Source organism: Pseudocercospora fijiensis (genome assembly GCF_000340215.1).
Source record: "Pseudocercospora fijiensis CIRAD86 unplaced genomic scaffold MYCFIscaffold_8, whole genome shotgun sequence".
NCBI classification, from domain to species: Eukaryota; Fungi; Ascomycota; class Dothideomycetes; order Mycosphaerellales; family Mycosphaerellaceae; genus Pseudocercospora; species Pseudocercospora fijiensis.
In genome coordinates, this window is record NW_006921539.1 from 1,610,116 (window position 1) to 1,621,058 (window position 10,943).

Consider the following 10,943-nt stretch of genomic DNA (forward strand, 5'->3'; position numbering starts at 1 on the left):
ACGTTTGTGGATGGTGTTGGTGAAACTTGTGGCGTTTGCGTGGTCCAATGCTGGAGCTATCGAGTTTGGTTCGACATTGTTGCAGAAGTGCATTTATGCGGCATGGTCAGAGCCACGCTTGTCAGGCCTGATGAGTATACGAGCTGGCCACGAGGAGTCGTCGCAGTGAATATCGTTTGGTATTGCTTCATGTCCGATCACTGTCATTACTCAAGTCCATGGCTGTTCTGGGCTGGTTCCGTGCACCAAGGGGCTGACACTTCCCTCGATAGATTCTGTCCCTACGCTCTTCAAGTCGTCGGAGAATCCATGCTCGTCGATGTTGAGCGATCGGAATATACCACTCATGTTGCTTATGCCAGTACCCAAGGCGTCGGTGGGTCTCGTAGCTCTGTATTCAACAAAATCGCGAATCGTGCGGATGCTGGTTGGGTATCCTTCGTCGTTGGGAAGCCACCACCCAGTCACATCCTCCCCCCAGTGCTCGCTCATTCGACTGCGGAAGTTGCTTGGGTAGATATAGCTGTGAATATCGATTAGTACTTTGTCGCTGTGCAATGGATGTGAACGTACCCAAGCTGTTCGATGAGTGCGAACTTCCGCCGGCACCAGGTCATATAGGCAGGGTCCTTTGGAAGAAAGAGTGCCATGATTCCCAAGCTGGCCTGACAGCCCAGAACCGCTGTGTGTTGACTTGATACGCCATATTGTATCGCTTCAAACATCTTCGCCTTTTTCAGTGCGATGCTAGTCAGCTCCACTCCCGGTTCTCTGCCCATGGCAAGGCTAGTCTGGTATTTGAACATCAAATCTATGGCCCAGTGATCGATGAGGACGAAGTTCATGGTCGAAAGCTCGCCGGCATACAGGAAATCCGGTTCGCGAAAGTCGAACAAGTCATCGCTCTGCGGTTCGGGCGCGTCTGGAAAGGACTTGACAAAGCATTTCGAATCAGTGAAGGCATGCTCTAATTCTTCGCCAAAATCCGCGAATTGAGTCGACAGCTTTTGTATGCCCGTGACGAAATCCTCGTCGCTTATCGTGTTCTTGGTCTTGCCGGCAAACAGCAGCGCGACATCCGTTGCAAGTAACCGTGAAGTAGCAAAGTACTTCTCGAATCGTGCTCCCAGGTCCGTCGGCTTGTCTCGAGTCTGTCGTTCGTAGAATTCTGCAGATGCTGCGAACCACTCACGGCTCAGCTGCGTCTCTCCTCCTGCCATGATACCGGCAAAGAGATCGAAACGGATGTACCAGGTAATGATCTTACGCCGTGTTTCGTCCTGCATGATTGTTTGTGGAGTAAATAGATCTGTCAAAATCGAAGAAGCGGCTTTTTGGTGTCCCAGCAGATTCACCCAGTCTCCTAGAAACTCCTGCCGCATTATCAGCATGTCGCACGTACTCATGGCATGCAAGTTCATACCTCGATCGTAGCCAGCTGAAGAATGGATAAGAGTGTGGCTACACTATGCCGCTGCCGTTTCAGCGATTGTTGAAGGAATGCGATGGACTTGTTGTAGTATGACAGAAACACAGATATGTTGCCATCATCGTGTGCAATAGAGTGATGGTATGCCGCGAAAGCGACGATTGCATACAGCAGTGCTGCACTGCCATCGTTCATCGCAATCTCCAGGAACGTCGTTTTGAGAAAGTCACCCCCATCATACTTGAAGGCGTAATGGTGGTGCGACATATGCTCGTGGTGGAAACGAAGGTAGGTTTGCACTTCTTTTGGTAGACCTGCCCAACGTGGATTTTGAAATATCTCCGATCTCATCGATTGTCTGGAGCTGTTGCGTTGAGCCTGCGGCCTTCTCGAGGCAGAAGCCATATCTCGTGGCGGAGGGCTTGCGTTAGGTGCCTTTTGAGAATCTGAAGCAGAGGAGGCAGGTACGCTGTCATTGTCTTCCTCGTCGGGAATGCTCGGGAGAACCTCCTTCTCGTCGAAATCGTCCTCGCTTCCCGAGAGACTTGAAGCACCTGGTGAGTCCTTCAACCGACTGCTGTTCTTGGATGATTTTGACGTTGTTATGGGTGTCGCTGCGCTGCCTGGATAGGTGCACTCTCGCTTGCCCTTTCGACATCCTGCGACAGGAGTCAGCGATGATGGAGCGACGCATAAAGAACAATCACGTACTGTCGCATGTCGGATGCGTTTCGTCGCACTACAAAACGCGGGATCAGTCAAGTGCCTGTTGACATTGCGAAGGCACTCTCACCTTCACTCTCCGTTGTCGACAGGTATAACATCCGCTCCTCGTACGCCGGTGCTTCACATGTTCTGCGCCTTGCGGTTGCCTTCGCCGAGCTCGTGGTGGTGCTTGAGGTGGAAGCATTGTCCGGTTTGGGTCGTCATAATCCGAGTAACTACCAAGACTTTCCATGGACATAGTTTGGATCTGCTGCAATCTCTGTGGTTGTTGCAGGGCTTCGGGCGGCATCATTGGAGGGTAGGCAGAGGGATAATATGCTCCAAGTGGTGGTATCGCTGGTGGGTACTGGCCTTCCATATCGAATAGTGTTTCGCCGGTTCGATGGCAATATATTGGCGTGTATCGAAGTCATTCAGTCCGGCAACGTCCGTTTAGATGTCAATTGTCACGTCGTCAACCAAAGTGGAGGCGTTGGCAAGGGTCACGATAAAGCGTCTCGACGAAGGTTGCACGGAAGGCAGCAAATGTCAGCAAGTCGTGGCGGCAGGCTTCGACGGGGAATTTGTGGAGTCGTTGGTCTTCGATTGTTCGAGCGTGTAGCACTTGCGGCGATGATATGAAACTCGATACACTGACATTGGACAGTCGATAGCATGTTCATATGACTAGGCCGTGATCGACGACTACTCGGTAGGGAAGGGCATTCGCCGCCAACCAGTATTCACCCCTTTGCAGGCCAGAAGATGCAGCTGTTCGCTCGCGTGCAATCAGGGTAACGTGGTGGTAGCAAGGGCGCGGCGGGGCGGGGCGGTACTCAATCGGAGCTTCTGCCTTTTCGAACAGCATGAACAGATCGACGCCGGGAGTTGTGGGTGAGCATGTGTGCTTGGACTGCGGGTGGACTTGTACGCAGCAACGGTCTCTCACCGCGCAGCAACTGTCTCATGCATGTTGTTGCTGGATGAGCAGTGCATCTTCTTGGAATGGCCCGCTGATGCACGGAGGACAGTTGGTGCATCCTTCGCTTCGGGAATTTCTTGTCTCCCAGGCGTGCCGTCCCCGCTCACATGCGTGGAAGCGCGCATGTTTCACGCCTGCGTTAGCATATTTTCTTGCCTAGAAGAGCACCAAGGAAGAATTGCACTAGGGAATCAGATTGGCAGGCGTAAAAGCCGTATACTGTAGAACGGCCCTTACCGCCATGCCATTCCAAGGACAGCCGCCATGCGAGACAATACAATAGCGTTGGGAACGGCATAGCGTAGGGAAGCGTACATTCGGCGTGGTCGTGCTTCGTTCTTCGTTCTTCAGGATATCCGCCACCCAGGAGTTTGCCGCGCCGCCTATATCTCGGGGTGAGATGATTCCTGCTTGTATGTACCTGTGCCTTGTTTCCTTTCGGTGCCGAGGAGATTCGAATCATGCATCTCACACTCACACCGGACGCTTGCATGGTCGCTGGAGCAGAGACAACACGCTTGGCCCAGAGCTGAAGCCAGTGGCCATCATATGTACTACTACTGCATCAAGTAACCGGGAACCCATGTCGTCGGAGGCACGTGGGCTCAAGGATTGCTGCTGCGGGTTACATATGCACATACATATTACCAGCAGCGTCAGGAGGATACGGGATGCTCTCAGACGGAACGGATACCAGGGATGTACATAGGTATTCCAGAAGACTTGCCTGCCACTGCATGTGCACGACTCCATCGTGTGCCCTACGAGCCGCCGTGGATGTGGATGCTGTTCACCGTACAAAGGACTGTAGGCTACGGCGCGCAGGAGTCGAAGACGCAATACCGAGCCTCGCGTCGTACCGCACTTTGTCCCATGATCGGCACATCCTTTCCTTGGCAGCACATGGCTTCCGCACGCCACAAGCCTGAGAGGAACCTCACATGGCTGGATGGATTGGAAGGAAGAAGCACATGGTATGCACCTCTCGCTGCGTACATTAATAATTCGCTAGGCAGCTGGCATGATTTTCGCATTCAAACTGGCTAGTGATGAGACAGGAGTGCAGCGACGGCGCATCATGCACCGACCTTCACATTCATTGCTGCACACAGCACAGACCAACACTTTATGCGAAAGTGCGAAAGTGCGAACTCGCCAGACAGACAGCAGTGGAGTCTTGGTATGGCTTGAAAATGATTATCAGCTTTGCTTTGGCCGTCCTCGAATGGCTGCCTTGGCTATCAAGCATCAACAGACCGGTCGTGGAACACACAAGCTTAATAATTAGTTTCACTCATCATGCCATTTCCATATGCCGCGTTGACGTACGTATGCGCAGACAGAGGTCGGTCAAGCCAAATGCAGAAGTATGCCCGAACGAAATCTTCACCAAGTTGTCACCACGAATACCAGCTTCCTCCGCCCCGCAGAACACGTCCCGAACTGCGCCCGAGTCGGCGTTCCTGGTAGAAGGCTAGGAAAGAAGTCTTCACGCAGCCAGCATCACATAAATAACGTTATTACGCAAGGGGTAGAGTCTTAGGAGCTTAAACGGGGGTGTCGTAACAATACGAGTCCTATAATAACGAGCAACCGGAGGCTTTTATTAAGACACGCATCCCTTTAAGGCCCTATATACTTCTATAGATTGTAGATTGTAGATTATAGGTTAATAACCTGTCGCTATAATCTGTAGATTACGCGGTTATTAAGTAAACGGTTTTATAGTAGATTGTAGGTTATTACGGCTCTATTAGGTTATTAGTCTTAGCTCTTCTACGGACGTGTCCTATCGCGTTACTAGCACTATAGATTGCCTTGTCTATCTCTTATTTATTTAATTCAAGCTCTTATAATAGCTCCGAAGCGTAAACGTCGTCTAGCGAAGAAGAATAAAGCCTCGGAGGCGACGAAGTATCTAGAGCTTAAGCGCTATACGAATAAGCACCTCTAGTTCTATCTCGACTAGTTAATTAAAATTAAGGCGAAGTAGACCGATAGTAGAAACTTCTAGTTAAAGGACCTCCGGCCTATTACGGCGATAATAAGTAAGAAGTTTTAGCTCTAGTTTAAAGACATAGCTCTTAAGAATAAATAGGCTATAATAAAGCGAGAATAGGGTTTCTAGGTTATCTATTTAACTTATATTAGCGGCTAGAATAGACAGCCTCCTCGAGGGACTACCGAAGCTAAAGATACTTATAATAAGGCATATCTAGAGTATACTATCTTTCTCGAGTAGGAGCCGGCGTAGAAGATAGAAATAGAGGCGCTCGTAGGCGTAGATATTACGACAGGTAATAGCGCTAAGACGGCGGCTTCGTTAGCGGAAGATAAGCTAACTAATACGATAGGCAGTTAAGGGTCGGACGAAGAGGATAAGGACTCGAGCGATAGTAGTAGCGACGGCGGCGAAGAATCTAAGGACAACGATTAGCTAAGCGAGTACGAACGACAAGTAAAGCGCGTAGCGAAGAAGCAGAAAATAAATAAGAAGAAGTCTCTAAAGGCGAAGGCGGAAGGCAAGCGTATCTACTGCCGCTAGACAGCCGAGGCTACTACTAATAAGGATATTATTACGAAGGCGTTTAATCCGCTAAAGGATATACTAGCTAATTTCCTTTACAAGTCTAACGCTAGGTCTTCTATACTAACACTACGAGTTAAGGATCCTTTAGAGCTAGTATATAAGCGGCTGTTTAATCCGGAAGTGCTAAAGGAGTAGCCGTTTGCTATAAAGAACAATATAGCGAAGGAGGTTAGAAAGGTGCTATACCGCGCAAATATTGCTATCTTAATAATACGACCTAAACGGCAAGCGGACTTCGAAGCCTTCTTCGTAGAGCTTTAAAACGAGGTTAATAGCATACCTCGACTATAGGGATAGTATCTAGATATACCTGTATATAGCTAGCCGTCGCCCTTTACCCCTTTGCCTAGTTTAGGGTATCTATAGAGCTAGCGATAGGTTGTTGTTTATAGAAGAGTTAGTATAGACTAAAGGTTAGAGGTCAAATTTAGCTAATCCGAGTCCGAGTCTAATTTCTTAGTTTAGGAGGTCGGAGAGGTGCGTACTTATATATATAGTAACTCTGCATTAGTAATTAATTCGACTTTGTTAGTATTTTATTATATATCGACGAATCGTACGTAACTAGCTTTTATATAAAGTATAAGTTCTAAACTCTTTATATCCTAAACCCTACCCTGCTAAGACTGTACTAATATAACGTTAACTTACCTCGAGATATCGATATAGAGACGTAGAAAGGCAGTCTATATACCGTTGCTATAGCTAGAAGGGAAGAAACAGCGGAAACCTTACTAAAAACGCCCCCTATATCCCCTACTAGATAGCCTCCGGTAATAACTAAACTTTACCCTACTCCTATAGGCGCTAATCGAGCCGTTTCCGCTCTAAATACTCGAGATAGTCCTACTACATTTCCTCCGCTAGTTCATTACGAAACTTAATTATTACATCGTCTTTAATACTACCTTATATCTCGTTTACGGACCTATCGGGGTTTCTAATTATACTATTGCTTCTAGTAAGCTTAGGCTCGCTCTCGAGAGGCTGTCCGCTATAGCTAAGGATAAAGTTATAGAGTACGAAACAGGCTATTAAGATGCGCTTCTAATCGATAAGTTTATAACCTTAGTATAGACCTTAAGCGACGATTTCGAAGCGCTTCTTAATAATGCTAAATATCCGCTTTATATAGTTACGAAGCTACGCGTAGCGGAGGTTGAATAGCTCTTCCTTTGTCTCTAGTCGCCGAGAAGAAGCGTACTGCTTACAAAGATAATATCTTATTCTTTAGTATAGTACTAGAAGGCGCTTATCGAGTAGTAAATAGCTACCGTTAGCGAGATAATATCGACCTTTAGGTACGCTAAATCTACCGCTCTTAAAGGCGCGACCTAATACCGTTCTATCGTTTATAGAGCCTTTGTAACCGATAAACGCGTATAAGAACTTACAGTCGAAGTCGTACGCCGCTATTACATTCTACGCGATAAAATTCTTCCTATAACGCTAGGCGCTCTGTTCTTAGTATAGTATTTAAGCGTAGATATAGGTGCTATTAAGGGCGCCGAGCGCGCCTAAGAAGTACTTAAATAGAGGATCTTTTAGCTTCTCGTAGATCGAGTCCGCCTCTAGTAACGATATATATTTATCCGCTATCCTATAGAGCGCTTTGCTAACTCGCTTAATAATTAACTTAAAGGTGCTAAACGAGTGCTAATATTCCTTTCTTAGCTGCCTTATAGACAGGTTGTACGCTACGAAGTCTAAGAATATAACTACCTACTTCTCGACCGAGACCTTAATCGCGCTATATAAATCTAAATCGCCGCCTTCCTTTAGCTCCTATATTAACTTATACAGTACTAGCTATCTAAGACGTATTATATTATAACAATCCTACTCTAGACTATATAGCACTCGAAAGGTCTCCTTTATGCCTTTATTTAGCTCTATAAGGGTCTCGGTCTTACTAGATAGCTAGTACTACCGTCTACGCGTATTTCGTTAAAAGAGGGGGATCGAGGCGGCGAGGGTCGCTCCGGCGATAAGAACGACGACTGCGGCGACTTAGATAGAGTCTATATTAGATATATAATAATAGTTAGAAAGGAGAGCTACTTTAGAAGCGACGAGAAGTCTATTATTTAGGGGCTAAAAGCACCTCTCGAGGTGTTTAGCAGGTTATTCGTATATAACTGCCGCAATTAGTATCCCTAATAATCTCTTTACGATAACCTACAATCTATAATAGTCGTACGATTAAGAAGTATATAGTATTTAAGAAGCTATAGATTATAGATTATTGCTAATAATCTATAGGAAATAAGCCGATAATCTACAGAAGTATACAGGGCCTGAAAACTCGTAGGCTACGGAATTTAAACCCTTTCGAGTTAGCGCCCGCAGGCTGGCCGTACTGTCTCCGAGCGGTCTGTGAGCTCTACGGCGGGCGAAAGTTGCGAGACCCAAGAGGAGCCCCACTTTTCCACCGACCGGGCTGGTAAAGGGATGCTTTTCTCACATCATACAAGAATGGACACCTGGAGCCTACCGCATTCTAGAACGAAGCGCATCCTTGTCACCGGCCAGAAGATCAAGTCCCAGAAATTTAGAATCAAGTTCCACACCGGGCTTGGGCCATTGAAAGTAATGATTCGCGGAAGGACAGCATCTGGTCAGACCGGCTCCAGGTTGTCGACAACGTCGGTATATCTCCTGCCGCATGTTCGCGCGGGTGTCTGCTTAGCCGCGCCTTCGATCGGGCCTGCCTGTTCCGTGGCCAAAAGGCCCTTCGAATGCCTGCTGAAGATTTTGCTCCACAGGCATGAATACAGTAGTCGATGTGCCCATCTAATGCTTGCTCTCTGTCCGGTCCAGGTCCCGAACGCGAAGTCGTGCAAGCCTCCTGAACCACAAGGCTCCGTCGGCCCTTGCGCCTGGGCCCATCAGACCGGTAGCCTGTCAGCACACACGCATTGATCCTAGCAGCATTGTGCCATGATAATGATTGTCCTCTGGGATGCCTTCGCTGCAGAATGCGCCGGCCCAAGTCGTGGCCTTCGTCTTTGGATGCTATTGAATAGGTAATAATAAGTCACCCCCTTTCCACGGCTGACGCGGCTTGTTCATACCTCTTGGCTTGGTTTGTGACCCTGGCCCGCCAATATTCTCCAGCAGCTCCGAGTTCTGCTTAGCGCTCATAAGCTGCAACACGAACCCACCACAGAACTCATTTCGGTATCTGCAACGACGGTACTATGTACACCCTTCGGCGCCGTTGAGCCAGCCTTTCGGCGAGGGATCTGGTCGAAGCTGATGCCCGAGCAGCCCGACATTTCCGTTCTGTTCACACCTTGAGCAGTGGTTCCGTGCAATGGCGAAGTTCATCCATGCCGAAGACGAACCTTACGATCTCGGAGCAGCTCCCCGAAACTCTCAGATCTTGACCCGACCCCGACCTTTAGGATAACATCTTCCGAGCACCTTGCTCCTGCACGCCCCGGACTTGCGAGCACTATGTACGAGGCTTATCACATGCTATCGCCCTGCTCTACGGCCGGGTGTTCGTGCTGAGCGTTCGCTCTTACTCGCTGCCTTCTCATTCTGGAAATAGCGATCGAGATCTTCACGAACGACTCGACAAGCCGTACTCATTCGGCACGGTATTTCTCCGCAGAGTTGAGCAAGCCGTAACGGCTCAGGCCAGCACCTTTCAACAACACACGAGCCTGTCGAGGTTTCTGTCATGCCTTCATGCTTTTCACCAAGACCAATAGTGCTGTCAATAGTATGCTGTCGATCTCAGATGCGAATGGCTTGTGATTCGATGCCTCGTCGCTGTCTCGCGACTCAAGTCGAAGCGGCAATATATATCGAAGTCAACGGTACTAGCGAGCAATAGCTTTGCGTTCCGCTTGACGGTGCACTAAGATCGTAATTCGTCAGCACCATTAGACGCTGCAGAGTCCGCATCTAGTCTTATGAGTATTTGATATAGGCTATTCATGCACAATGAGGACGGATGTCTGATACTCTGTTGCCAGTTTTGCTCGGCGAGCAGGGCAGCATAGCATTCGTGAGGACTGTAAGCGAAAAAAGTAGACTGTGGCGCAGACAACGCCACACAGGTTTAAAGTTCTGCTCCACGTTCGCGAATTTCGATATTAGCTACACATTTTAACAGACACAACTAACACCACGCAGTTCTGGAGACGCAACTGACAAACACAACACCACATCGCACGCAAACATGGCAGCAGCAGCTGTACAGAACCCGCTAGGGCGCACCGACTGGGCGGAAGATGAAGAAGACTCCGGACTCACGCAAACTATTCCACCACCACAAATTACCAAGAACAAGGACGGCACAGAGACAATAGTGACGGTGTTCATCAACGAAGATGGCAAAAAGGTCAAGCGCACGCAGCGCATCCGGCGGACCGTCGTCAAGAAGCGAGAGAATCCGCGCGTCGCTGAGCGAAGAGCATGGCCAAAGATGGGCCCCGAAGCAGGCAAGCCACCAGGCCCACAAGCAGACACAACCACTCTCGGCGAGAACATCATCTTCAAGCCCGTCGTCGGCTTCAAGGCCAGTGGCGCTCAGCAGGAGAAGAACCCAGAGGAAGACAAGAAGGCAGATGCGCTGAAGAAGATGCAAATCAAGTGTCGTATCTGTCAGGGAGACCACTTCACCACCAAGTGTCCTTTCAAGGATACCATGAAGCCAGAGGGAGACGACGCAGCACCGGCGGATATGGACTCCATTGCAGGCGACACTGGAGGCGGTGGTGGAGGCATCGGTGGTAGCTACGTTCCGCCCCATCTGCGCAAGGGAGCAGGTGCGACTGGAGAGCGGATGGGAGGCAAATACGAGCGCGATGATCTTGCGACGCTCCGTGTCACGAACGTAGGTTTCAAATCTGCCCCGAAAGTGGCAACCCATAGCTGACATATTTTGTAGGTCTCCGAGTTCGCAGAAGAAGGCGACCTCCGCGACATGTTCGAGCGCTACGGTCGCGTCACACGCGTGTTCTTGGCCAAGGATCGGGAGACCGGCAGAGCGAAGGGCTTTGCGTTCGTTAGTTACGCGGATCGCTCTGATGCTGCCAGGGCGTGCGAGAAGATGGATGGATATGGTTTTGGTCACTTGATCTTGAAGGTAGAGTTTGCGAAGAAAAGCACTACTTAGACGGTAGTGGTAGTAATTGAGGCTACTGGCATGAAGCCGGCGCATCACGACAAGGTGCTAGATAGGGAATGATATACTCATTTCGGAAGCGCTTATGGACTGCACA

At 49.0% G+C, this 10,943-nt stretch overlaps 5 protein-coding genes across 5 annotated transcripts; 1 reads left to right on the plus strand and 4 right to left on the minus strand.

Moving 5' to 3' along the window:
- Positions 1–210: 210 nt before the first annotated feature.
- MYCFIDRAFT_34745 (uncharacterized protein) lies at positions 211–2,339 on the minus strand (the record flags this gene model as incomplete). Its single annotated transcript, XM_007931456.1, has 5 exons — positions 211–523; positions 574–1,373; positions 1,424–2,088; positions 2,141–2,168; positions 2,223–2,339. The coding sequence occupies 5 exons, from the start codon at positions 2,337–2,339 to the stop codon at positions 211–213; spliced, it is 1,923 nt and encodes a 640-aa protein (XP_007929647.1).
- A 270-nt stretch (positions 2,340–2,609) lies between these two features.
- Positions 2,610–4,620, minus strand: MYCFIDRAFT_177966 (uncharacterized protein; the record flags this gene model as incomplete). The annotated part of the gene is made up of 15 exons (XM_007931902.1): positions 2,610–2,734; positions 2,760–2,787; positions 2,823–3,058; positions 3,084–3,197; positions 3,224–3,272; positions 3,301–3,670; positions 3,698–3,720; positions 3,754–3,838; positions 3,862–3,928; positions 3,982–4,124; positions 4,157–4,204; positions 4,242–4,354; positions 4,390–4,409; positions 4,446–4,579; positions 4,610–4,620. The coding sequence occupies 15 exons, from the start codon at positions 4,618–4,620 to the stop codon at positions 2,610–2,612; spliced, it is 1,566 nt and encodes a 521-aa protein (XP_007930093.1).
- A 2,316-nt stretch (positions 4,621–6,936) lies between these two features.
- Positions 6,937–7,128, minus strand: MYCFIDRAFT_34810 (uncharacterized protein; the record flags this gene model as incomplete). The annotated part of the gene is made up of 1 exon (XM_007931463.1): positions 6,937–7,128. A coding segment is annotated over one exon (192 nt), but the record flags the coding sequence as incomplete, so codon positions are not given.
- Positions 7,129–8,042: 914 nt separating this feature from the next.
- Positions 8,043–9,621, minus strand: MYCFIDRAFT_177967 (uncharacterized protein; the record flags this gene model as incomplete). The annotated part of the gene is made up of 13 exons (XM_007931903.1): positions 8,043–8,160; positions 8,190–8,196; positions 8,232–8,320; positions 8,352–8,712; positions 8,748–8,877; positions 8,913–8,961; positions 9,000–9,083; positions 9,133–9,175; positions 9,204–9,284; positions 9,311–9,389; positions 9,414–9,497; positions 9,533–9,562; positions 9,598–9,621. 13 exons carry the CDS (start codon positions 9,619–9,621, stop codon positions 8,043–8,045), a joined length of 1,179 nt encoding a protein of 392 aa, XP_007930094.1.
- Positions 9,622–9,836: 215 nt separating this feature from the next.
- MYCFIDRAFT_212200 (uncharacterized protein) lies at positions 9,837–10,928 on the plus strand. Its single transcript, XM_007931904.1, has 2 exons — positions 9,837–10,555; positions 10,610–10,928. Exons 1-2 carry the CDS (start codon positions 9,899–9,901, stop codon positions 10,835–10,837), a joined length of 885 nt encoding a protein of 294 aa, XP_007930095.1. The 5' UTR covers positions 9,837–9,898; the 3' UTR covers positions 10,838–10,928.
- The last annotated feature ends 15 nt before the right edge of the window (positions 10,929–10,943 follow it).